Source organism: Platalea leucorodia, assembly GCF_965183815.1.
Source record: "Platalea leucorodia genome assembly, chromosome: 8".
In the NCBI taxonomy this organism is placed as follows: domain Eukaryota; kingdom Metazoa; phylum Chordata; class Aves; order Pelecaniformes; family Threskiornithidae; genus Platalea; species Platalea leucorodia.
The window spans coordinates 20317220-20345150 of NC_138830.1; the positions used below are offsets into that span (position 1 = coordinate 20317220).

Genomic DNA, 27931 nt, shown 5'->3' on the forward strand with positions numbered 1-27931 from the left:
ATGGGTTCTAGCATCAGTGCACAATGTCTGTGCAGCTGGAGGCAAGCCAGATACCATATCTGTTTCTGTAAAATCACTTATGTGGATATTTTTGGTCATTATTACTGGGAAAAATAATGCTTTTGTACCTAGACCAGAAGATGATGGCAATCAAGCCGTACGTCACTGGTGGAATCTGGGCTGTTTCACCCATGTGAAATTAAGTAGTGATTATCCCTCAGTGGTGTTGGCTCCGGCGCTCATTAAAGATCTCTTCACTATTCAAAAAGAATTTGGAAAAGTTGGCTCAACAGCATGCAGAAGTGCGCTCCACAACACTGTCAGGGTGTGAAGTAAATGGTACTGCTGTGATTGTTGTAGTCAGCGAGGAGTCGGAGGGTGGTTGGAGGGCAGTTTTTAACTAGATGTATTCACAAGCGTTTCAGTACAAGTAAATGTAATTCATTACTCACTTGAGATAGAGAATATAAAAAGCATTATAAAAATCCAAGCCAGCATAATTTGATCTTGGCACAGATGGCTAGGTTGGTCTGTTTCCAAAAAGAACAGACAAGTTAAATTGAGAAGAGGCAGCACTATGGTTATTAAATTAGCTTGAAATCAGCCCTACTCATTTACAAATCTCTGCTAGTGCTTGCAGGGAGAAATTCGCTAATCCCAACATCGCTGCTTCTGTCTGCCTGTGACGAGAAAACTGAGCAGTCATTCCACGCCTTCTAGAGATAAACTGCTAACTAAATCAGCTGCCACTTCCCATCACAAATGCAATACAAAGTATTGCAGTGCTAGGCTTTGCCAGATCCAAAGTACTGGCTCCACAGAGGATGGAGTCGGTATCCACAGCGCGTAGTCTTAAGGTTTGTAAGAACATGCAGAATTGATAGAGAGGCGTCATGTTTATTATACTGTCGTGCTTGATGTTGGCAGGGAATGGACTAGATTATCTCTGCAGTCGGTGTATTGACGAGGATGGGCTATTACTTGCATTGCTGATTTATAGGAGTTGGCATAATACAGTACTGCATTTTATACAGGATTTTGCTGTAATGCCATAGAAGGAAGAATGGCATTTGTCATTGCATCAATAGAAAAACATCATCATAAATATTGAAGTGCTTCACTGAAAAGTTTTGTAGTAGTTTTGGTAATGTCACATCTACTTACATTTAGTTACATTTCAGATGTGTAAACTTTCTCGTAAGGCTTCTCTGTTAACATCTGTTAAAATGTTTCCATCAGATCGTGCACTTTGCAGAACCGAGAGCAAGAGAATTAGTGCTGTGGGAACAGTTGTGTTCATACGCTCGCTGTGTTTCTCTGCTTCAGGGTTTTCTCGAGTTGCATGCTTGTTTCACATAAATGACCTTGCAGCTGTCAAGGAGAAGTTTTCCTCTGGAGTGTTTCAGACAGCTATCAGGAGTGACTTTCTGAGTGCTGCCAGTTTCTGAAGAGAAAAGAGAGGACAATGTGATGCAGCTTACTCTTCCTCAACCTTCAGCTGAACATCTGTGTGACGCTAATTTTGAAGGGGATGTAGCTATGCTCACACCAACATCGCAGGGATTTCCAGGGGGAAGAAGGAATACCTCTTCATTCTGCCAGCCCCAGCAAGAAGGGTAGTTTCCATTGGTGTAGAGAACCTGCAAATGCCACACATTTTTATGGGATTCCCCCGTATTTCAAGAGAAGTCCCAAGATTTGTGGGATTTCCCAGTTCTTTCTTAGTCTGTTATTTCAATAGGAAGGTGGCTACTTAGGTCATTTGTTTACTTTATGTTTTTTTAAGAGATTTTGAAAGCTCATGACATTTCCAAGGAGCATCTGACCTAGATTAATATTGTGTTGACACATCTCTGGTTTTGAAAAATGGACATTCATGGTTTTGGTGGCATGTCTGACTAACTAAAAGTTGAGATTGTTGCAAAACCTATCCTAACAGTATCTGCTGTAGGAAGCGAGGGTTCTCAGTGTAGTCAGTGTCACAAACTTTCTGCAGAAAAGGTACATGCTTTACTGAAACTGCTACACGGGAAAAATGCCTGCATGAAACACTTACACCTCATAAATGTCAGTGCATGTATTTTTTCACTTTTGAGTGTTCTTGTAAGTGGTTGCTATAAGGTTTCCTACTGAAGGTAACAGTTACACTACCACAAGTTTGCTTTCTGCTAACCTTGGACTGAGTGAACTTTGTTCAGACCTGGGCATCGTTCCCAAAATGAGTGGTATGGCAGAGATGGTACACTCAGTGTACACTGCTGTTTTCTCTTCATATTTTAACTCCTTGGAGCTTATGTCTCTGTAGGAATATTTAATAAATAGATACAACGGTAGATTGAATGAAGGAGAGTCTAAAACTCAGGGCTAAAGGATACTGCGGTGACTCAACATAACTTGAAAGGAAACGAGAGCGAGCTGTGCATGGTGAGATGATTGGATAAGCCCATTACGTTCCGGTGGGGAACCGCTGTCAGTAAAAGGCAGACTGAAACCTCACTAAAGAATATGGCTGCTACTCAACCCGAGTGTTTCTTGAGCAGGACTGGATATTAATGTGTCAACTGTTGCTGGCCAGGGCCAAGTACCAGCTTGGGACAGTCTAAGATAACATAGCTGGGTTAATATGAAGGCTCACGTGTCCCAGTAGGGTGCCTTGTCTTACCTGAACATCACACACTGGTATGCAGTCCTGTCACAGAATCTAAATGAAACTTTAAAGCTGTTTCTTCCCATTTGGGCCTTTTGTGTTTTACAGTGGCCTTCCTCTAGATAGGTTTCTTTTTTCTCTTAAACAAGCCCGACTTTTATTTCTAACTCAATCTCCCTTTCATAACTCTAAGGCAGGATGGACAACTGTCCTTGTATGTCTCCAGATTCATCTAGAAAGGAATCTAGCACAGCATCTGTGTGTCAGAATCCCTTTTTATTTTATTGATAGAGACAGATCTTTTAGTGGTTTCCTGGGAGTTGGTAGTTAAAGATACGCCATATTTACATAGGTCAAGTATTGCTTCTCTTTCCTCCCTCTCCCTCACATCCCACAGCAGCACTCATGAACCAGTTTCCTTCGGAAGGAGCTTTCAAAATAGTTCTGTTGATTACTGTTATGTGTTGATCTTGTCTATCTTTTACAAGTCTCTGTCTCGGCATCAGTGGATAGTGCTTTTCGCCTGTGAATGCTAAAGACTAACGATTTTTAGAAGTTTATTAACTCTTAAGCTGGCAAACGGGAGTAAGAGAGTTAATAGACTGAGAAGGGAGTTAATACACTGAACTGCTGAAGGAACAGCTCCAACTTTTTAAATTGCATCTCCATCCTTGGAGGTTTTCAAGACTCATCTGGACAAGTTCCCAAGCGGCCTGATCCAACTTGCCTTGCTTTGAGCAGGGGATTGGAGTAGATGACCTGCAGAGGTCCTGATTCTGTGATTCTATCATAAGCTGTTCAGCAATTGAATAACTTTCTAGGAGCATGTGTATCCTAGTGTTTTAATCTACTTTCTGTGGCTGTGTTGCTGATACTTAATTAAACTTTTCATAGATGCATTTGATACCAAAGGGAGTCTTGAACTTCATATAGAAGGGAAACAGTGTTCACAAGGGCTGGGAAGAAATCTTGAAATGACTGTAATTACTGAAAAAACCAGGAACTCTCGAAAACAAAGTCAAAAGAGGGAGAGACTTGTATATTTGGACCATTATATGTGTAATGGACCATATGTGAATGATGTATATATATAATCAAATATGATGGAAAATTATGAGGTTGTCCATTGTTTTATGGAGATGTGAAAGCTTTCTTTTCCAATAAACCATGGTTTTCGTTTAGGGAAGAGGGAGGGAGGGAAACTTGATATTATTCTGGATAGCACAGTGCAGGAACAGTGGGTAAAATACAACTTACTTAATGTCCACCGTTGCATCAGACTGAAAACGTGTTCTGCAGAAGTGTTTCTGTATTTGCTTTCCACTAGTGTCCTTTTTCTCTCTCATCACCTGCTTTTCCATCCCTTCTAGCAGTTCTCTTTCCCTTTCTCATTTACTCTTTCTGAGGCTTAAGTCTTTGAATTAAGCAAATGTCACTCTAATACATGACTCTTCATTTGTTTAATGTATTCTAGCATGTCAGATGGGCTTCTCTTTTTCTGTTTTTGGTTGTATTTCAAGAGAGTGTGACTTGACTTTTGTTTGGCTGTTCCCATGGTGGTGTCTTACTTTACTGCTGTTTTGAGCAATAATAGTACTATTACGATGATACTAATCCCATTTCTGACAAGAAGAACCTTGGGGATGGGTGCCAGATAGTTTATTCCAGGAGAATAACCTTGGATTATTACCAAGTAAAACAATGTGGTGGCACTCACAAGCTACCAGCAGTCTAAGAGGAGGGACTGCATAAGACAGTGAAGAAATTAGTACGTTACTTATTCTGAAACATATTATTAGCTCAAAGTCATATCTATGTTCAGTTCAAATTGTGTCCGTCTGTCCATTTGCCTACATTTATTTATGGAAAAAGAGAGAGAGTGTTCTGAGAATGACAGGTAAGTTAACGTGGTGGTTTTGGTCTCTGTAATGAGCTGACAGATGGCTCTTGAGTTATCAGATGGAGAATGACTGTTACAACTGGCCCAACTTCCTCACTTCCACTGTTCTTGCATGACCTCAGCTGCAACAAGTTGGGAAGAATGGAGCAGGGGGGAAGAAGTTATTTGTGCTTTGGTGTAAAAAAGGAAAAATTCAGCAGATCTCAGTTTATGAAGGGGGAGGAAGGCAAATTTGAGTGTAGAGAGATTACCTGATCTTTTCTTTATTTCCACAGCAGGAAAAACCCAAACTCTTGGAGCCTTTGGATTATGAAGCTGTTATCACAGAGATTGAAAAAAATATTGGGGATGACCAGTTTAAGGATCTGATATTATTCCCTGACGATGACTTTTCAGTAAGTACAAGGCAACTATGTGTTATTCTTAGGTTTGTCTGTTAATTTATTTATTTTATCTTCATTGCTAGAGGGAAAGCCAGAAGTTGCCCAAGGGCTCTCTAAGATTTTCTTAATTTATGCATAATGCTTTACTTCCCTTCCACCAAATTCACTCTGATTTTTTTTCTCTGACGTTTGTATATGAGTGAATTTACTGTTCAGGATTAGATAAAGTTCGAAGCCCCGGTTGTTCCCAAATATATTTCAGGAACTCAGAAAACATGTTATTCCATAACGTATTCTTGTCTGTTTGCTCAGCACAGTGGTAGTTTGGTCAGTGCTGGAATCTCTCCCTACTGTTATAATCTAATTTAATCACACTTCCGTAACTTATATCTAGTCTTTCTGACTTTCTGATCCTATTCTGTTTAATGTATTTGGCCACTAGAATCGGACAGCCCATGATTCCTGGCCTTCTGCTCAAAGTCAGACTTTTTAGACGGTAGCTGTGACGTATTTCCAAGCTGTGCTGTTGCTGACATTATCTTGCACAAGAAAGATAAATCCAAACAGACTTGATTTTTGTTTTGTTTTGGGGTTGTCTTAAATTCTCCTCCAGTGGGCTTTGAAATCTGGTATCCTGAGTTGGGGGGGGAGGGCAGAGTTCCCAGTGCTGGGGCAGGATCCCATGGTGGGATGCTGACAGGCAGTGGATACTGGAGCCCGCAGCCGTGGAGCTGTCTGACCTCATCCCAGGTTCCCCATTCCTTGTCCTGGCAAGCTGCAAAGAAATTGAGAACCTGGAAGTCTGCAGCAGTGATGGGGCAGCGCGGGAGGGCAGGGGCTGCCTGCTGGGCGGCTGGGGAGGTGTGCTGCCAGGCAAGTAAGCTGGCAGATTGCCTGCATCTTATAGCAACTTCTTCAAAATCGGCCCATCTCTGTAAAACATTTAGATTTTGATGAATAGGCGTTCTCTAATGGAAATACATTTCAATTTGTGACCAATTGTAACTGCTGTGTGAGGGCCCTTCCCATCAGCTCATGGCACTGCTACTGTCCTGTGGGGCCGGCTTAATCTAATCAACTGCTTTGTTTTACTAAATGGCTCTGTTTCCTTGGTGGCATTAACTGAGTTAATGTGCTCATGGGATTGAGGGAAAACTAAACAGAATAGATTTCCTCATCATCGTTAATTCCGTTATCTGTTTTGCACATTTGTGAATTTATGAAATTGAAATTTAGGATTATAAAGCTGACTAGACATACTGTGTGCTGTCACAAGGCCCTGGAGCCCCTTGATTTAGAGTAACTGAGCTCAAGTCAGTGGACCCTCTCAGCGAAAGAAGAATCATGTCCTACTGCTCAGGACCTCTGCCTGTCAAACCATATTTTCGTATCCGTATTTTAATTTCATTTTGAGCAGTTGCTGCCTGGCTTTGAGTAGCTACTTCTATTTTCTTTCCTCTGTGTTATGCTTTGCAACTATTCTGCATAATCTATTTAAATCAAAAAAAGAAGAAGGAAAAAAAAGATTAAGACAGACGAGAGAGGTACTTGCGTAGTAGAGGTGGCCTGTACTCACAGAAGAGCAGAGGCAGTGGTAGGTAGGGTCCATGTCCTTGCAATAAACCTGTCTCGTCTCTTTGTTATCTTCTGTTGTAGTCAGCTGCAGTAACAAGAGCCTCTGCCACCAGACAGGACTGCCGAGCTTTCATAGCAGGCAGGTTTCTCAGCTGCAGAGTATCTATTTATAGCCCTGCTCCTTCCTGCTGAAGTATCACCTGTGCACGAAAGTCTGGGTCAGCCATTTGAGTAGAAAGAGATCCATGTCTGACTGAATTAGGAGGTGCTCAGGCTGGCTCTGAGTGTTATTTAATGTGATTATGCCCCAGGAAATGGTGGACGTTACTGTTTAACTCCTCATGATTACAATTGCTTCAGACTTTGTGGCTCAGTGTTGATGCAGCCCCAGCTTGGGCCTATGTGTTAGCACATGCTATGGGCAAAACTCTCTTCAGAGTGAAACCTCACCAAAAGAATTAGCTGAGGTAGTGAGCGTAAGAGAAAATTCTGCTTTTAATAATGACTTCCAATTTCTGGATCTGTAGTATTCACTGCATGCATCAGATATGGGTCAATTATCATCATAGCTGCTGTACTCTCCGGTCTTCTGTTTCGCCTCAGAATCGCTTTCTCTCTTCACATGCGATTCAAAGAGAATGCAGTTATTCTCACAAGACTTTTGTTGGTCATTTCCACCATCTTACAAGAAGTCTGTGGAACAGCAAAGAACTCTTGGTATCAATCTGAACCTGATAGACGATATTCCTCCATTTCCCTGTATTTCAACAGAATACAAGATGTATATATTACAAAGATGCATTCTCTGGTTTTACCCCAACCAGGGAAAAGATGCTTCACTGTTTTGTAACTGTGCTTAATAATCCTTTTTAAAAAAATAGTCATTGATTTACATCAGTTCCACTTCTTCTTTTCCTAGCAATGCCTTGCTTGCTAACTCTCCTACCTGCCTGAAGTCCAATTTCCCTTTGAGAAAAAGTATGTCAGCTCAGCTTCATTTTTCACCTGCTCCTGGATCCTGTGAACAAATTACCCTTCTGTTGCTGTGCTGTGCAATAATGGCCAGTGGAAATTTCTGCAGCAAATACAGCAGCTGTGTGGAGGAAGGATCTGCAGAGCTTCACAGGAGCTCCCTGTCACAGGAGTACAAGCTTGCACTGTGCTTCTTGGTGGTAGTGAGTGGGAGTTGATGGGCTTCCTGTCGCACTCATAGAAACGCGTGCTTGGTGTCGATGCTGGTGGGTTTGCATCCTCACCATTGGGGCACCGGGCTCCATTCACCTTCTGTTCCCCAGACCTGGCCACACTCTTCCTTGACAACTGGAACTGCTGCTGTCTGGCACTCCTGTTTCTCACTTTTCTCCTACGTGTTTACTGGAAAGGAGGCGATGAAAAAAGGTGTGACAACTTCCTTCAGATTGGTCTCCCTCTCACCTTTAACCTTTCACATCTTAGTCTTGCATGGATTTGTTGTCACACATTTGTACTTCTGCTCCTAAGCCCCTTCATATATCCAAGCAAAATGCTTGCTGTATCCTTTCATAAGTATTTTTCATCCCTTCTTCATGTCACCATCCTTAGGAAAATCCCTGAACCCCCAGCAGTCTCTTTTCAGATCTCTCCAGGATCTCGAGTCTTGCATAGAAGCATTGGTGCCCTCCTTGGTGGCAGCAGGCTCAGCACCCCTTTGCTAATACCTTTGCTTGTGTGGATGTTTAGTAACTAAATATATGTTAAAAAAAAGTTGATAAATATAAGTTAATTGTCATAAAAAGGTAGCTGAAAGTATTTAATAGGTACTTCAATTTGATATGGTATAAAAGCACATTAAACCCTCTGGGTCATGAAAATTTGTTCCTCCTTCTCTCCCCACGTACGACTTCTAAAACTCTGTTTGAAAAGTGGAACTCTGACTTTCTTAAACTAATTGTATAAATATGCCTGAATGTCTGATTTGAACCTGCAATAGAAATAATAATTCATTGCCTAAATTTAGGACAGGTGAAAGATGGCAAAGCTTACCTGTGTAGTGCAAAAGCTATTGAAGTTCAGTCTGACATGTGCTCCTGGCTCTTCTGGGCTTCTGAAAGGCCACCCGGGTGCCCTCCAAGTATCATAGAGGCCTTAGAAGAGGGGCTGATTCATGCAGTGCTGATGCTTTCCATCACTGCAGGTGTGACTGTTTCCAGGCTTCTTTTTTTTAGCTCTGAGCAAGGAAGAGCCAAAATCTCCCTATTTTTCAGATTGTGAAACCTCTGCTGTCTAAATGTTGTTCAGGGACAAAAGTTGCTTGTTCGGATACAGAAGTTTGCAACACAACCAGATGCTTCTTTAAGGGGAGAGGGCAAGAGTAGGCAACGACACTGCCTCTTCACATGAAACAGAGCATGTGTGCCATAGGGGCAGCTCTAAGCACAGGACTTAAAGCCTCCTCAGAAATAACCCTGTAAACCTGACTGTTCTTTCTAAGATCAGACGATGGTGAGATCATGGGTTGTTTTCAATAGCACATGACTTATCTCCCACTTTGCCATGTGACAGGCAGTATCAGCTCATCCTGAGAGGAGCAGAAATCGAGTCCATTATTTTCATGACTAATGGGATATGGGTATCCTTGACGTGCAAGTTTGCATTGGCTGGGAGGAGCCGGAAAGCAAGAGGTATCTAGACTTAGAGAGGTGCACTCCAGCTACTTAAATAGAGAGGGCTAATGCAGTCAGCAAAGCAAACACTGTGTGGGCAAAGCATAGCTTCTCACACTACACATGATTCAGTGGGCGATGGGGCAAAAACTGTCCTTTAAACATGCTCTGTGCTTGATTTCCTTTCGCTTTGCCCCCGCGCACGTACCTCCTCAGCGAGGTCTGTGCTGGGACAGCAGCCAGCAGCCTGCTGGGAGCCCCGTATAGCGACAGCATTTGCACGGTGGTATTTGTACAGCAAAGTTGCATCTTATCCTGCTTTTTAATTTGATGGACTAACTCATTACAGTGCTTGGTAACGTTAAGTAAATCTGTTTACTTAGATGAAAATGGGGCTGAGCAGCTTTTCTTTAGAGAGACTGAATCTAAGCACTAACATACAGGAACCTTTCTGCCCATGTGGTTAGCTCTCTTAGAAGGGCTGCCTTTTCAGGAAGTAAATATAATCATTTTTGATGCATCCGTCTAAAGATTTAACCACTGGTAACATGCTTTCAGGCTAAAAGCTATTAGAATAGATTCAGAGTGAAAATGTTGGAAATGGCTAATGGAGTTTGAACTCCATTTTCAAATACTAAACTCACCGTGTTAGTGGGAAGTAGCCGCTGTCTGAAACCATTATTCTTAATCAATCGTTGATAAGGAGCAATATTAACTTGTGGCTTTCACTGTAGAAAGTGGATGTAGCAAGAGAGGGTGCTTAATTAAATTGCACCTTATAACTAATCAAACACCTGGGGCCAACAGTTTACGCAAATGAGGCAGCCTGGCTGAATGCCAGAAATCATTGGATACAGGGTATTTATATAAAATAGATTAAAAAAATAATTCAGAAGAATTATGGAATTTAATTTTTTAGGCTGATACTGGCATTATTTGATTATCACAGTTTGCATGCACAAATGATAAGACAGTTGGCCTCTGATTTGAACAGACAATTGCTATGATTGCCTAAACGTTAGAAAATTAGGCTGCATTCAAAGCACATTTATGAATGCTGAATTCTGTAAATAAAGTACTGTTTGGTTGGGGTTTTTTTTTTGATGACCCTTTCAGGAGCACTTAGTCTGTTGTTCAAATTTAGTTGTTTTCTGAAGTAAAAAGGTTTTGGTGAATACGTGCTATGCCTGATCAGCCTTTAAGAGCATTTAACTTTGGAAGTAGTCAGCTATGAACAGGAAGTGTTTTTGTGGCAAGGCTTTTGCAGCTAAGTGGTTGAACATAACTAATTCTCAGAAGGGAAGTGCTTTGTAGTTTTTAAAACAAGTTTAAATATAACAATACACAAGATTTTCCATGTCCCAATTCTGTGTAAATAAACCTGTGATATACTTTGGCAAAGCCTGCAAATGTGACAAGCCCAAAGTTACCTGATTTCTCTGGTTTGCACAACTATGTTTCTTTCTTTCAAGTGCAGTCTTGTTGGGAAGGAGGGTGGGGGAGCATACCACAGGCGAAACAGTGGGCTTGAGTTACATGTCCTGTTCAGCTACAGTCTTTTTAACAAGCTGGGTAAGGAAAGGGAGGCATAATGACCCTGTTAAGGCAAATGTTAGGTTTCTTGGTCAGTGTGCTGATATCAGTTGACAAGAAGCATTGTATTAAGTAAAAAATTTGACTTACTATATGACTTAACTAAAAAAAAAAATACTGGAAACTATTTTCTGCATAATACATGGGGCAGATAAGTTTTGTTACAGGCAAGCAGAAGAGGTTGATGGTCTCTCCGCAGCTTAGTCACCAGGTGGACAGGGTCAGTGCGAGGTACAGAGTGCATCACACGTCTCTTCTCTTGTGGCCTCCCACTCTACCTTAGTCTGGAAACAGCAGCTGATCTTTAGCAGTGGTGATATCATGGAAGGACGGTGTGCGTGCTTTGTGCCTGCTGCTGCTGGCGGTGGGGCCCCAGCCCTGGGAAGAACTCCGTATGATGGACCCCAGGGGCACCCGTGGGTTTTCAGCTGTGCGTAGAGATTGCATCTTCTCAGGCCCACTTAAAAAAAGGGACTGAAAATGTCATGTATGTGTGAAGTAAAAGTAGTGAAGCTCATTCCAGAGACTGTGGGCACTGCTGGGAAGTCCCTAAGCAACCAAGGATTCAGGCATCTTCGCTATTACTAAATGTGGCCTGAAAATTCATACTTCTCTATCTGCTGTCTCTTTTACTCATAGACTAAATGATTGTGTAAATCGCCACTGCACTCAAGCTTTGGTAATACAGCTGGGTAGAGCCCAGGAACCCACATTTAGGAAACTGCACTTAGTTTGTCAGAACAACAGTGGTTTTTTCACTTTGTGGTGTCTACGAGGCACCATTGTTATTTGTGGAAGCCAAAGTGTTTTAATCACGTTGTATGCTGAGGTATCCAGATGAAACAGCAAAACTTTGGGGAATCCCATGATGTTTGCATCTGCCTGGGTGATACATGCCTTTCTTTCATAATTACTCATGTGGAAAGTGATGGGGGGGAATCAGTGTGGTCTGTGTAAGCTGTAAGGAAAAATGCAGTCGGTAATATGCAGGCAATTGTCGCGTAGAATCTGAGTGCTTCAATTTGTAGAGAAAAAACATCACTTTTTAGTCTGAGACTGAGGACTGGGAGGAGATCCTCCAGGGGCACAGTAGATACTGCAGGCTGCTTCATGGTATTAGTAAGCAGTGGTTCTTTGTACTAAACCAGTCGTATGCCATAGGCCTTCCTCTGGAAATCGTGTGTCTTTCTGTAATGGAAGAGAAAATGAGCTTGGGAGATCAGATTTGTCTTGGTTTCAGTCCTTCGTTGTCTTGAGTGGTGGAGTTACTCTATTGTAACTGAGAGCATAATCTAGTCTGCTGGGGTTTGGTTTTGTTTGTTTTCCCCTTTTATGGCAGAGAAAATGAGTGGGCCAGATCTGTGGATTAATTCAAAATACCCCAAAGCTTCCTCTCGTGTGACTTTTGCAAAGTGGCTGCCTTGCTTGACCTCAGCATGGAGGCCCTGGGTCACAGAGAGGAGCACTGCTGGTGGCCCTGGCCTCTCGTTGGCCTAGTGGGAACTAAGGGAAGCTTGGCTCCCTGTGGAGACCTTCTGGAGATCCACTTCTCTCTGTGGTTTCCTGCTGTCGGGCCTGACAAGCCAGCTCAGTCAGGAGCTGCTTTCAAAAAAAAGGGCTTAATTTTTGCAGCGTCTGTTGAGTCTGAAAGGAGGTTGCAGGAAGCGTCAGGAGTCCCATGTTAATCCCGCTCTGCTCTCTGCACCCTCAGGTGGAAATGCCCCACTGAGAAGCTGTTGCCTGGTTCCACTTGCTTTCCAGCCATCGAGCTGTCCTGTGGCAGTCCTTTTGCAACTTATTGGGAAGACTCTCTGCTCCTCTCTTCTCCTTCCAAAAGAGTCAAAGCTTTTAGTTCTGTTTCCACATTCCTTGCTGAAAAGGCATGGGGTGCAGAAAGGAAGTGGAGGAAGCAAATAACGCTGTTGGATTTGGCATATATTTCTGGGAGAGGATGTAGGGAAGACTTGATGACTTTTTTTATCAGAAACCTCAGAGACCGAAGTGAGTTTTCTTGGAAAAGTTTGTTCCCAGAAATCTATTCGAACACTGCTCTTGCTTGTAATTAATGCTTTAGCTGATAGTATTGAATAGCATGTGTGGGCAGGAGCTGGTTTGTAGTTGTTGGTGTGCATGTGTATTGGCTGGATGACAAATTGAAAAATGCAAGCCATAATAATAAGGTTCTTAACCTCTTCATGAGACAAAACTGCTGTTCTGTCACTCTAACTTGCCTTTTTTTTGTTTATTGTCAGACAGACACAATTTCACTGGAAATCAGGACGCTGTATCCTTCTGTACCTGAAGATGCAGAACAAAAAGCAGAAAATTTATTTGTTAAAGAGGTAAATATCTAGTGTGTGTATCCTTTAATTTTAAATAAAACCAAGGGTTTGGGGAAGGCTTGCTATGATTATAATTAACATCTTTTTTCTTTTAATGTTGTTTAGGTGATTTGAATCAGGTTTGAATTTTGGAGGCCAGAAGGAGGGGGAGGGTTAACAGCATATCTGCAGGTGCCTATTCTGGGATGTTTGTATCTAGAAAAATTGCAAATGCACTGAATCAGATTCTCATTCTACTGTTTTCCAGCTGCATTCCCTGTCACTACTAGTCCACTGATATTGATGTTGGTATTTTTACATGAGTTCTAATCATTAGTGATCTGAATGCGCTTTGCACTTTGAAAATATTGATATCTTTCCAAAAAAAAATAACTATTTGACACTGGTTTAGACTGTTAGAGTTATTACAAGGTATGTATCTTATTTGGAGGTGTATATTATAACTGTCTGAGGAGTACTTGCACTGTGAAGGATGTGTACACATTTATATTTATTGTCAGTATTTAGAGTCTGTTCTACCTTCATAGCAGAAAGTCAAGCAAAGTTCTTCCATGGCAGTTAGAGCCCCACCAGGAGTGATTAATTGCTCTACCTTTAAAAAAACCCTATAGTTGTATTGTTTCCAGACCTGATCTCAGATTGTAGGAGAAGATTGCTCTTCCTGCTACCTCAGGCGTATTTCAGGTTGTCACTGGTTTTATCAGTTTGAAGGACATTGGAGGTGCTGGCTGCACTGTTCAAAGAAAGTTACTTTGGCTCCCTGAACCTTCTCCATCTTTCAGTAGAGATGTAAAGTATAGCTCATCATTTGCATTAACAGAACAAATTTATGAAACCAAATTTTCAGCCAGGGATTTCTATAAGGGTTTTAATTCCAAGCACTTACAGTTAACCCTTAATGTGCATGTTCTCTGCCTTTTTTCACAGATTGGGATTTTTCACACCTGGCTTCCTGGTTTGAATGAGTATGGGCTATTCCATATGCACTGTAACTGCAAGATAATTTGTGGAGGAAACGTCAGTTGCAGACAAACACAGGGATTAGAAAAAATAAAATCCAAGATTAGGCAGAAATGTAGCTGTTGAATTGTATGCGACATGACATTTTACACGCTGGCCCTACTTCTCTCCAGCAGGTCTAGAAAGAGCAATAACAACTTACTGCCAGCTCAAATTGCCTGAACTTTGCCATCTTTCTTAATCTGACAGTAGGGTTAAAAGATAACATAGCTTGTGGAATTACCTACCTTCCCAGAAGCCTGGCTTTCCTTTCAGCACTTTGGGATCTGCTTTTTATTTTAAGGTTCCACAAGTTGCAAGGCCAGCACTGTGCTCATGGCTTTACAGAGAAAGTGGTGGGTCTAAAAATGGAACATAGTACGCAGTGTCTGGGAATCATTACAGCTGAGTAGTCCAAGGGGATGCTAATGACAACCTGGTAAAATACATATTGAGCACATCTATTAGCTTTCTGTGCAATACCAGTGAGCCAAGGGGAGGGGGAGAGAGGAGCAGAGCAGTGGAAAAAAACAGTACTACACAACTAAGCCTGTGCATGGAATAGTAGCAGGATAAGACCCTCTTTTAAAGTAGTAATGCATATGTTCCACTTTGCCACAAAGCCAAAAGCTATATATAAAATAAATTAAGCTCCAGGAAGAGGATGGTTTCTAGTCCAAAGTTAAGTAAAACTGAGCATGGGGTGCTCTGAAGATCTGTGACTGTAGTCCACTGCAGCAATTACACAAACCTGTACTGATGCAGCAGCAATCTGTTGTGTTCCAGGCTGGTGTTCAGCACTGCTGGGTAGATGTGCAGGAGTGGAGTTTGTGACCTTCACTTCTTTTTTGGAGCTGTGAAAAAGCCAACACTTTACTCAGTGAAAGAGTCTTCTCTTTCTACAAATATACTATGATATGAACAGGGAGGCATCCATCTTGTACATACTTGACTATCTGTTGGTCAGGTGGACTTGTTACAACTGAGGATCAAATGTCTAATTCCTGATCGGACTGTTGGGGAAGCTATACAAAGGCCATGTACAGCTTCATCTCACTTGAAGCCATTTTGGTGCTCCCCATAAGTGGTAACGGCTATCTCTGACCGTTAGTGTATATTACACTATCTGAGTAGTTCAGCAAATTGTGACATGAAGACATGGAGCGAGTCAGCTAGCTACAAATAAAGGGTCTGCCGTTGAAGGCAAAACTGATTTTCTTCATATGGCGCAGTGTGAGAACATGGTACTGAAACTATTTCAAGAACTCAGATCCATGATCTCCGGTCTCATCCTTCTGGACATTTGGTGGTGTTCAGATGGTCTTGTCTATAAGGTACTGCTGGGTCATTTAAAAGGGTTGTTAGAAGTCTGTGATAATGCCTTAAAACCCTGTCTGTCTCTTCCTGGGCATTTGTTTCCTACTGGTGACTGTAGGAAGGCTTTACTTCCACCTCTAGCTCTTTCATTGCTAAAGTCCTTCGAGGATCAGGTTTTTTTCCCCAGCCCTTACCAAAATCCATACACATGACAGCTTGGGGATTTGATCAGATTCCCTTTGCTCCAGTGATCATAAACAGTACTTACAAGCATGCCAGGACTTGATTGCCTGTGCAGTACTGGTTTATGGATGCAAAAGAGCTGACAAGCCAGATGAAGAAAGATGAGGCTGATGTTGCTGAGGAAAGCTTTTGATATGGATAGCATTTGATGCTCTCCACCTGTAGTGGAAGGTTTGTGCGTCTAGTTGTCTAATTCAGTTCTCTTAGTACTGCTTTTAGATTACTCAGTAACCAAAAACTTGCACTGTTGGTGATGTTCAGATGTTATGGTAATAGGTGAGGCAGCAGAATTTACTTCAAATAAGATGTGTAACCTTCTCCTTTCTGCTGAAACTGTAAAATGAAAATTTAAAAAAATAAAATTAAGGTGATTTGAATACATAAATAGTCCTTTGATAACTAAATATTTTCTGTAGGATGCAAAGAGAATAATTATTTGACATTTTTTGATTAATATCTGAGTCCCTTTATTAATTTGTACCTAATTATTAGGTATATTCTAAAGGTAATACTTTGTGAATCAATCATTCCTATAACTGTAGTCATCTTAGGATATTTTTCTTGTGGACTTTTCCACCTTAACTTTTCTTAGGCAGGAGGAGCTTGAGTAACTAAATTAGGTTCCAAGAAAAGAGAAGTTTCCAGAAACTTTTAAAGCCAGAATAAAATTGTCTTCGGTGTTTATTTTTTCTAAGTATTCCTCACTTCCTTGAATTCTGTACTGTACCATGCTGTTTCCTCCCAAATTCTGAATTTTCTCACTCCTCACAGAGCCTGCTGCATGTATTAATAATAATAATAATAATAATAATAATAATAATAATAATATCACCTTTCCCAATTCTGTATTCCTGAATATGCAGATCAAATGGCAATCCTTGGGATTTTTCCACATTTCATTCAGAAATATAAGGGGATAGTGCATTTTGCAATTCAAAGTTATATTTAGTTTAAGGAGCTTAAGCTATCTAATTGCAACATATTTAATCGCATATTGGTTTGCATCAAGTCAGTATTGTCAGAAAGTGTGCATGCATATGCACACACGCGTACTATTTGTATGTGTGTATCTATATGAATGAAATTTTAGGTATATATGAAAAAAAATCCAGAAAGCAAATAAATATTAGCTGTCAACTGTCCTTTCTTAAATAAGTTTAAGCCAGATGATCCCTCCAAAGATGATAGGTGCTACATGGCTATGTTTTTCAGCAGCATGTTTGCAGAGGGGCTGGCCCCGTGGATGAGGAGGGGTGTGCCAGCAGCTGTGCAGGGGCAGAAGGAGGACGGAGCAGCTTGCTGCAGAAGCTTCCCTAGGTTATGCAGTGTAATTGTGGAAAGTAAGCCCAGAGGGGCCTTTGAGAAGCTGTCTCATCCCTCTCTCCTAGGCAGACCAGGTACCTCCTGACCCATGCTTTTTGCTTCAGGAGTCTGATCCGGTGGTGGTGGCTGCTACAGGAAAGGGCTCCTTTGGTGACTCGCTGGGCCTTGGGTCAGCTCACAAGTGCCATCACTGGTGGTCTCATCCATATTCTACCAAAGATGGTGGAGTTCACGTTGCATTCTTAAAATCCTATTGCTACCATTCGTTCTGCTGTGCACTTGTTACTGGTCACTGAGGTAGATTGCCTACTGTCGTGCAGATGGGCTGATTTGAGGCTTGTTAGTATTATCAAAGGGCCCATTTGCATAGGTTCAAGTCAGGCCCGTTTCCTTCAGAAATCTGCTGGCGCTCTTGAGCTATGTTTGAGCACGCCTGTAGCTTTAAAAGTAATTGTAGAGTCAATTGCTTCTTTCAAATCACGGATCTCGAGGCAGTTGTCAGCAACCTGTTGGAAAAGGCCTGGAAACAGAGGCCAGTTATTAATGGCATGCATGACCTGATTGCATCCTGCATGCGGCATCTGGAATCTGCCAGCACATCGAGTCAGGGAGTCTGAGCTAGACCCAGAACGGAGTATGTTAATGGCACTCTGCACATGCAGCACTACTTAAACCTGTTTAGTGACTCTGTATTTGATGTCAAATTGTGGTGTTTTAACTTATGGAAATGACTCTTAAAGATGAGGACAATGAAGAAATGAGCTTGCTGGGGAGAGCTGTTGAGACTGAGCTTTCCTGCACCCCAGGTGGGCTCCTTTTCGTTTGCGGGTGTAATTGTAGTCCTCACACTTCATCCTTAGAGCAGTAGGGACCATGCTGGCTGAAAAGCACTACATCAAAATGAAGTAAGAGCGTAAGAAATGGAATTGAAATTTCAATTGATGGATGATGTAGCTAATTTTGTCTGATTAGTACAATATTTGTGTGGATGCCTCTTAACTTTCCTGTGTAGATTATCTAGATACAAAAGTTGGAGTTGTCACTTGTAGTAAGTTTTTAGAGCCCTCGCCATTCATCTGGGGGATTTTTTTTATTTGAGATTTTGCAGGTTGTGTCTACAGGATCTGTAAGTAATTATTAAATGTGAGCTTTATTAATCATAATGTTAAAAGAGCCACAGCCTTCTGTATAGCTACTGAAAGTGTTTGTGTGTCTATAAAGTTGATTTCTGAGGCTTTTTTATTTACAGGCTAATCTGCATTGCTCTTACATATTTCAAAGTCAAATTAAAATGGGAACTCCTGTTGATAAATGTCACAAAGAAAGTTTTAGTACTGCTCATCACGGTGTAGATTTAAGTGCTTTCAGTACTTTAAAGAACTGTAATGTCAGGACAATAGCATATGTTATTAAAAGACAGTAGGTCTTTTGATAGCACAAGAGGTAAATACTTTTTAAAAATGTTTAATATTTCAAAACAGTAGTGTGTTTTAATGTTTTGGTTTGTTACACTGCTGTGTCACTGGACTTTACTGTATGTGTGAACTGTGTTAATTTGGAAACAGCTTTGAGAGCCCCAAAATTAACGTCCAGGTTGCTAGCAGGTAGTCGTGACACTGCCGTGCTTGTCATGGGCATAAGGGAGCAGGGGTAGGCCTGGGGTGGAGGGCTGAATTTCAAGCCAGGGTGACCACACTGCCTTCCGCCTTCCCAAATCCCTGCAGGCTGCCTTTGGTTGTTGCAGCAGAGGCCACAGGAGGGACAAGTGGTTGGGAAGGCTTTATGAGCAGTGCCATGCCTGTCCCCGGTCACAGGGCAGAGCACAGAGCCGTCTCTGCAGCTTCCCCTTTAGCACTGTGGCCACATCTAGCTCTGGAAGGTCTTTGCTTTCTGTTTCCAAGCTCTTGCGGGGGTTTGCCCTTCCCTATTCAACATCTCCTGCTTTCCATCTCAGAAATAGCCACTCTTCAAAGGTGAGCGAGGTAGCAGGATTGCTCTGTGCATGCAGTTCCTCTGCAAGAAGCCCAGTTGTTCCATGAATGACTTTTATCATATGTGCATCTGTATTGCCAAAGATCACATACCTAGCACTATCTTAGAATATAAGTGAGGGAGGTGCTTTCAGATGTTTCAAGGTGTTTGCTTCATTTGTGTTTCTCTCACTTCCCATTCTCTTCTCTTTTTTTTTTTTCCTCCAAAAGGTTCGTTTGCATTGCAGGGTAAATCTTTTATAAGTGCCTCTTTCACTGTGATAGCCATCATGCTGTCATCGCCAGAACCAGAGCTAAGAAGTTACAGGTGGAAAAAGCTTGCAGGATTGCCTGTCTCTCTAAGGAAAAATTAGGCCAGCTGGGCAAAAAAAAAAAGAAAAAAGAAAAGAAATGACCTGAATTTGATAGGGCCCTTGGGAATGGGCTGTGCAGCCTGCCTGGTCAACAATGCAGTAGGAAAGTTCACGCAAACCTGTGCCAACCCTCCCACGTCCCAAAGCTTCCATTTCTCCATCTATTATTTTTCCTCCCCCGCAGTCCACTTGAGCTCAACAGCCCCTGCACTGGTGCCTCTGCTCTTTGCCAGGAACAGTAAGATCCAGCTCTGGCCTCTTGATGAAATCTCTGCCTCTAGAAGGGTTTTTCTTGCTCCTCAAATCAGGTTCGCAGGTATATTTCCTCATTGCTAAAATTCAACTTCCAATAATAATTTCCAATTAAAAAAAAAAAATCATTAAAAGTCAGTACGGTCAGTAGAAGTATTTGATTTTTAGTTGGGGTATTCTGAAGAGAAAATGTAACTTTTTTTTTTAACTAGATCTAGTTTACAATGGATAGCTGCAGCAAGCTAGTTCAAGAACAGCGTTAGCTGTTGCACTGAACTGGCTTGCCTTTTATGAATTTACTGAATGATATTTGAATGTGCTGTTTGTCCCCTTTGATTTTTATTTTGATTAGCTTTTTCTTGGAGGAGCACAATAAACCTTTATAGTTATAAGCTAAAATACTGTGTCCTGCTCTATATGTTATTCACAACTGTTTTTTTGAACACATCAGCCTATAATGTTTGCAATAAAAGCCTGCATTGAGAATTCTCCATGGGCTTTAATTGCATCTGTTAAGTAGAATACTTAGTAATGAAAGTACCACAGGGAAAAAGTGGCCCTTTCTGTAGGAGGGTCAGTTGGTTTACATTTGCCAAGTAGAGAGCAAGTGAAGTGTGAATTGGAGGGTCTGTGCTCATCCTCACAACGTTCAATGAAAGAGCTTTTCATTGGTTCATGTAGAACAGAGTATATGGTGCTCTTGTAAGAGTATTCTTACAGCCCAGGTGACTATCAAATAGTTTTAAATAAAACTTAGATCACGCAAATACAAGAGTGACCAAGTCATTTTATGAAGATTCACAAAAAAAAGGTTGTTTTTTAGTTGTGTTTTTTTTCTCTATTCAAAGGCAACGTGCAAACAATGTTGGAGCGGTGTAGGAACATGGTTGTCAGGGGTAGGGTTTGGACCTGACCCTGCAAGGTGCAGAGTTAGTCAGTTATAATGCTGTAGTATTATGTTCATTCTCAGAGAATACGTGATTATTTTATATTGTCTAATGGTTACACTTTATTCTGCATCCTGTAAGATAATGAGGGTTTATGTCAGACTAGAAAGTAGATGCTAGATCCACATGGAATGTGTTACTGCAGACTGCCTTTGGTTGTGCTGAACTGCTGAGTTCAGTGTCAGGATGGGGGAGACCTGCCTATCAATGTGCATCCACTTCTTGCCGCCTTTTCCATACTCTAAAACAAATAAAGCTGTCACAGAAGACTGACCACACCCAAGATGACTTCCTAAATTAATTTGTGGCTACATACTCTGCATGTTTTACACAAGATTTGAAAAGGAGATTTGTTAAGCCAGTGCTGAGTAATTTAGAAAGCACCACCTTTAAGTTTTCAGCCCATCTTAGTTTTTGCTCCAGCAGCCTGATAATCCCCTCGCTGTCCCTCTGAGGCAGAGACTGCTGTGTCAGCAATGATTCCCATGGGAGCTTCAGAAGAGGCTGGCAGGGAAGAGAGGGAATACTACCGGTCAGAGGAGTACTAGTTTATCCTGTCCTTTCGTTGCCTTTTCTTCCACTTTCTCTGCATAGCTTTTGGTATTTCAATATCTTTGATCTATCCTTTATTCCATTCGCTTTGTCTCCTGGAGTCTCATCCTTCCCATACCTTTCTGTGAGCCTGTCTTTCCCATTCCCACCTCGGATTCCTTTCAATGCTGCTGCTTCTTTCTCTACTGTAGATCTCCACCATTTTCCTTCCTGACATGCCTCCTTGTCCTATGGTCTTGGGCAGCAGCCTTTACTGTTAGGTTTAGGCTTGATCCCTCTCTTTCCTCCTGTCTATCTCACATGGGCTGGCGCAAATGTTCAGGTGGAGTGTGGGGAGAAAATAATACAATACTGGGGTAAATTCTTCAGCATACTGTACAAGTATCAGTTTGCATTTTACACTCTGTAGCAAGAATCACTGGAAGTTCTGATGTGTCATTTTTCTTATTGTAGCTGTGTACCTTATCAATAACTGTACATATTTCATGCATCTTGTTGCGTTTAAAAATGTCACGTTGTGTTTAATTGCATTAATAAAAGCTCTGCATCGAGTAAATCGCACAGTTATTCTGGTCTATTTGACAGCATAGCAGAGCCCTTTGGTATCATCTTTGTTCATGTCTAGTTCCCTTATTTAAGGGAGATTGATATATTAAGAACAATTTTAAAAAATGAATGCAAAACCCGCAAGAAGTTTTTTAGAAAATAAAAAGTAGAAGGAGATGATGAGCTGACCGAGCAAAGGGAAAATGAGACTCTGGTGAGAAACAATAGTACTATTAATATATTCCTGAACGTTGTTAAGAGGTTAAAGATCAATCCTTAAGGGCAGAACAAGAAGTAGAGGGCTTGTGCTGCAACAAGGAAGAATAGAAAGAGTATGGCAGAAGTATTTACAATGGAAGGCTTAGTTAATGAAACAGGATGCAAACAAAAAAATGTGTAATTAATGTCCATGGAGAAAGTCAGGTCTGAACTAGGTAGTGTCTTTTGAGGCAGTAGCGATATAATTTAATGGTACTTCCTACAAGGTAGATGAGAATCAGTACAGCATGTTAAATTGCTCTCAGCCCCCTCTTCGATCTTGTATGATTCAGTGCATTTGATTTAAAAGGGAAATTGTGCTTCAAAATGTGTAAACATATGACAGACTTTCCTTTAAGAACTGTGCACCCAGCTATAAAAGAGAAGAATATGTTCTCTGGCACAAAGGACTCCCTCAGATCTTTCTTAGTTCACAAGCCTTCTTAAGTCTAAATAGTTGTAGTAATTCTGTTGTTGTTGTTTGTGTTTTTTCTCTTCAGGCTTGTAAATACTACAGTTCCCAGTGGCATGTTGTGAACTACAAATATGAACAGTATTCAGAAGACTTTCGACACTTACCACAGTAAGATCTAGCATAAGTTCTTCTTTTTTTATTTTTTCCTATTAGGTTTGTGTCATTTTGCTGAGCCTTGTCCATATTTGCACTTTCCTTTGTTTTATATGCTCTGCTTGTTTTACCATATTTATAGTGTCTTGCGTTTTTAAAAAGGGGAAGAAAAGGTCCTTTAGCAAAAGTTCAAGACTCTGCAGAATTCACTAGTATCAACAAACTCTATTAGTGCTGATTCAAATCCTTAGAAGTGTATTTGCGTATTCAAAGCACAGTTGATACAGGAAAGCTGGCTTTCCGTTTTCCTTAATAATGCATAAATGTCACTCACCTTTAACTGGGATTAATTCTCCTTTTAGTTACCCTATGTAACAGAGGAGTAGGATTTCACTTAGCACTTTATAGCTGCACAATACAGAAGACCTGGGTGCAATGTGTACAGCACACACTGGTGCAGCACTGGCGATACAAGGCTGCAGAAACGTGTAGGTGTCTGGGTAAGTGGGCATCCCTTCTGTGCGTGGAGGCAGTACATTAAAATCAGCGTAAAGGTGCTGGGAGGAGAAGGAACAAGTTCCTTGACTTGAGTGGGGAAAGAAATTCAGAATTTGGTGCTCATTCCTTCATGCATGAGTTTCTACCCACACTCCTCTTTCTGGCAGGTTTGTATCCTGTGCTCTGAGGACTGTTTTAGGGAGTAGTTAATGAACAAGCTGTGTTACCACCTCCTCTCCTAGAGTTCAATGCATTAAAATCATGATACTAGATGAAAAAGGCTGTTACGTGCACATAACACAGGAATGGGTGCTCCAGGCTTGGGTTGGATGGAAACCAGTACTAACTAAACATACTGTTGCAGGAATCAATAAACTGATTCTTATGGTGCCTTTAGATGCTGTGTTTAGAGGGTTTTGTGCTGCAAGCTTTCCCTCAGATCTGCATTCTCTCTTGTATGTTGGTATTTTCATGAACAGTGAATATGGTAGTACAAAAAGCCATTAAGAGCAGTTGTGCTAATCAGAGATTATAAACATACCTTTTCTTAAGTACCTAGTGTACTGATTGTTTTAGAAAATTAATGCATTTAGTGCTCAAGACAAATGTTTGCAGCATAGCAGTTTTCCGTTTAACCTTAAGCACCTTCACTCTTATGAAATATGCGTTTGATAGACATTGTTGCATTACTCTGCACAAAAGTACATTTTAGCTCATTACATACATCCTCTTCTGTGAAGGTTATTTTAATATGGTGTTTAATATGATTTGCTTTCATGCGTTCATACTCCAGGGATGTTATGGTGTCTCACATCTTCCTTTTTTTCCCCCCTTGCATGGAGGATTATAACAAAACAAAAGATCTTGTCTTGTATCAGAACATAGCGCTCAGGAATGGTTTGGATGCAGCACTGGTTGTTGTTTTAGAAGCAAAGTTACAGCAGGAGTGTCTGTATTTTGTTTGCTGAAAGTTGCCATGGCTTTTGAGCTTAACATATCTTAGGCAGAGTCCACCTCATTCCATACCATTTCCAGCCTCTTCAACGTCAATGGACATTGATTTGCCCATGCATGTTACGAAGTTCAGTGTTTTAGACTAAATCGACTCATTAAAAATAAACTGGCTTGATACATCCTTGTCTCATAGTATTGTATCTCACTGTTGATAGCTCTGGATGCCCAGTTTCCACAGTTTTTTGTTTCATTTGTGCAAAACTGCTGTCGCACTATCAGAAATCTGAGCATATTGTTGTATCAGTTCCTTTATAGGAAATCGTTGTATCGGGGAAGATTGGATGAGTGTTAAGCATTTAGCTTTGCATCATGAGAAAGGAACATCATTTACAGTACCAGATCTAACCGTGGCTAAAGTACTTCCATTTGCTGAGGGTGTGCTGAACCTTCCTGTGGGCTTTCCCATTTAGAAACACACAAATTGGGACTCAGCAGCCTTCAGCAGCCCTGGTGGACTTCATGCTTGTTTGTACGTGAGGCCATGCTGTGCTTTTTCACACAGTCATACAACTTGTCAAGTAATGGCTGCATGGTGTAGCAGATTTTTATCAGATATCAAAGTTACTCTTTCTGAATACTGACCCTTTCTGTTTGGGAAGCAGCTGCAATGTGATGCCGACCACCTGGGGCAGGCAATGAGGACTCAACGTGTCCATGGTGCAATTCCATTGAAGTAGTGCTGTGGCACCAGGGAAGAGCTCAACGACGTGCACAACAACGTGACCAAAAGATTTAGCAATTGCTTTAGTTTTTCTCTGAGTGTGTTCCTCCTTTGAGGTTTTTCTCAGGTCTTTCTACCCCTTAAATTCCTCTCTGTGAGCTCTCACTACCTCTTTTTACACCATTTTTTATGCTTTATGCTGGTGTGTTCTTGCTTCTTGAGCAAGTGGAAGGGTGGCGGAAGAACAGGGGTTCCTTAGTGCGTGCTGTGGTGACGGTGTGTCTGGGAACAGAAATAGTTATTAGCAAAGTTTTTGCTGTCATTTATAGAAAACCTGGAACATTCAGTAGATATTTCAGGTCTGGTCCCTTGGAATTGTGTGTCTTCATATGGATCTGAAGAGGCAGTAGGCAGAGAAAAAGAGGGTATGCCAAGCAGGATCATGTCCTTACCACGCTTTATCTGCCTGCCCTAGAATGATGAGGAGCATGCCCAAAAGGATTCCCATCCAAGGAAGGGAAAAACTTCTTCTGTGGAGAATGACACAGAGATCTGAGTGGATGAGTGTTTCACGGGTGGTCAGTGAGATCTGACACCTGAAGCAGTAGTGATCTGTCCTTTTCTATTTCTCTTATAGCTCTGGTGAGAGGACAGAAGGATTTCCTTCTTTCAAAGAAACTTACCATGTGCCTAGGCTTGTGGAAGGGCTGTGGTTTAATGGGACAGGCTCACTCTCTGACCCCGGAGCGGCAGAGCGGGCCAGAGTTGCTGTGTCATACGGTGAGGGGTCAGCACCCCACTAATCCAGCAGATTTCTGACTCCTCCTTCCCCTCCCCAGTAGCATCAAGGGCATTAGGGTTGGGGTTTTGTTTTGTCTTTTTTTTTTTCAGTAGCTGATTAACTTGTCCTATTACTGGTACAGATCCTCAAGCAAATGTGTGCAGTGGTGTTATCTATCCATGTGTGGCCAGAGAGCATTGGTCACTCTCCCTACACATCATCCCAAGAGCACTGCAGTGCACTTTTAGCTCTGAATAATGAATAAGCCAATAGGGGTTTTGTCTAAAAATCTGAAGGCTTGAATGGTGTTTTTCAAAAAGGTGGGATTTAGTTTGAGATTTTTAGGGTGGGAGGGAGTGTTTGTGTAAGAATTTTTAACAGGTGCCCTTGGTTGCATTGGAAAACCTGCAGTGGATTTCCATCACAAATACTCTGAATATTAATGCCTTTACAGATGTTAAAGATGTCAACAGATTGCAAATGTTCCTTTTGTTCAAAATGTTGATCAGTTGTTTACATGAAATAAACACCAAAACTGGAAGAAACTAAAACAGAGAATAAAACACTCCGGTGTTCTGTGTGCACTTGGTTCTCCTGGCTCTGCTGAAATGTGACTTCGGTTGCAGTGGGGTAGTCACGTCATGAGAACACTGACTTTGAAATGGGGAAAGTGAAGAGGAGATAGGTATTGCTCATAATCTTCCTAATCTGTAACTTGTGTATGAGTGAACAGAAAAGGAAAAGAATCAAAATTGCCACTTTTTTTTTTTTTTTTTTTAAATTGGTGACATTTAACATTATGTTCTAGTGTGGGCTAAGTTCACTAAGTTGAGAGAGGAAACTAGCTTAGGAGCGTGTGGTTTCTCAACTTCTGTTTGGATTTGCTTCGTTGCACGATAGAGAGTAGTGTTGCTCTGTTCCCATTCTCAGGCCGGGTAGATGAAAGTAAGTTCTGGAAAAGTCGGTCTTTCTGATAAATGATGGCTTCTAGCATAGCAGCTTTTGTAGGTTTTCATATGATAACTAAAGATTTCCAAGATGAGATTTGCAATCTTCAGTAATTTGAAAACAATGTTGGTATTTCTCAGGCCACAGAAAAATCTATTTTTTCTCCACTTAAAAATATCTTTGAAGTTTTATCATGTGTATTTGGCTGTTACTTAAGGTTTACTTCTGCAACATGATAAGTACTCTGGGCCTAAGTACAATTACTTATGTGCTTAAAATTAAGCAAGTGCTTAGGTGCTTTGCCTTTTCATATTCAGTTTTGGTTTTAAGTCCACAATATGAAGATCTTAAATGGCACCACATCAAAAAGACATCTGTGTATTTTTAAAAATTACTTTAAGGCTATGCTCATCATATTGAATAGTAAAAAATATCTTGAAATATTGAAGAAATGTAAAGCTTTAAGCTGAATGTTCTAATGTTCTTGGTTAGAAAAAAGCTATTCAAGGGTTCATTCTCATTCATTTGACAGCTTTAAATGGGATCTCTCTTTGGAAATTGTTTGGGGTTTGTTGCCTGTTGTGGTGGAAGGGCAGTGAAGAGAACAAGAAGTGGTATTTCATTGTTTGTATACAACTGTTTCAGCTTTATAGTGTTGGAAAAAAAAAGATATATGGGGCTTGAGAAAAAAGCTGTATTTTGAAACTGTAGTGATTTTTTAAAGGAGGTAATAGGATCACAGCAATAGGTGTACTTACTGAAGATGCCATGGGGACTTGGGATGGTTGCCTCCCTGAAATAGCAGGTACATGATTATTAAAAAAAAAAAAAATTAAAGACATTTTTCCTCCCCTCCCAGAAATGAATGTAGACCAGAGAAACTGCCATCACATTCCTTTGAAATTGATCATGAAGATGTGGATAAGGATGAAGTATGTATTCTGTTTTTTGGTGTTTTTTTTTTTCCCTGGGGAAGAGTTTTTTATTGCTTCAATATCAAATAAAGAGTGATAATGGAGGCTCATTATCTCCTATAAAATATTTCATATTTTAAATAACTCTGAAGTTAGTGGAACAGCTTTGTCTCTTATGTCATCATGTGCACAGCAGGCATATTAATAACATCTTATTTTAAAAGGAATGAAAGGATGATTATTTGTTGTCAAGCAGATACTCACACATTACAGTTTTCTTTCTTCCTAGAATTCAAAAAGCAAGCCCATGCAATATTAATCATGTCTTTCATACAGGATACAACATCCCACTCATCTTCAAAAGGTGGTGGTGGTGGAGGAGGAGGATTAGCAGCAGGAGTTTACAAGTCTGGATGGCTTTATAAAGGGAATTTCAACAGCACTGTAAACAATAGCATTACTGTTCGGGTAAGGGAACAGCATTATTCTTTCTTTATTCCAGTTGGATTTATATCCCCCACAGAGGCACACTTCTTTGCCATTGTCATTTAGCTGTTTATATCTCAGGTTTGATTACATTGCTTTAAATGATAGTAAAGCAATATTGCAGTTGTCTGCAAAATAGTGCAAGTGAAGTGCAGTTAGGAGTTGCCTATTATTTCAGCCCTGTGAATAAAGTATTAG

At 41.0% G+C, this 27931-nt stretch overlaps 1 protein-coding gene across 7 annotated transcripts in view; it reads left to right on the forward strand.

The window, feature by feature from the left end:
• Positions 1-27931, forward strand: part of DOCK10 (dedicator of cytokinesis 10) — a gene marked incomplete at its 5' end in the record, with an annotated part of 165167 nt that overhangs the window by 57780 nt on the left and 79456 nt on the right. For 6 of the 7 annotated variants that reach the window (XM_082319272.1, XM_082319273.1, XM_082319276.1 and 3 more), the window contains 5 exons: positions 4823-4942; positions 12993-13082; positions 22364-22446; positions 27193-27265; positions 27584-27715. In XM_082319272.1, the coding sequence (XP_082175398.1) occupies positions 4823-4942; positions 12993-13082; positions 22364-22446; positions 27193-27265; positions 27584-27715 (498 nt within the window). The remainder of the gene's footprint in view (positions 1-4822; positions 4943-12992; positions 13083-22363; positions 22447-27192; positions 27266-27583; positions 27716-27931) is intronic. The other variant, XM_082319274.1, reaches the window with a different exon arrangement.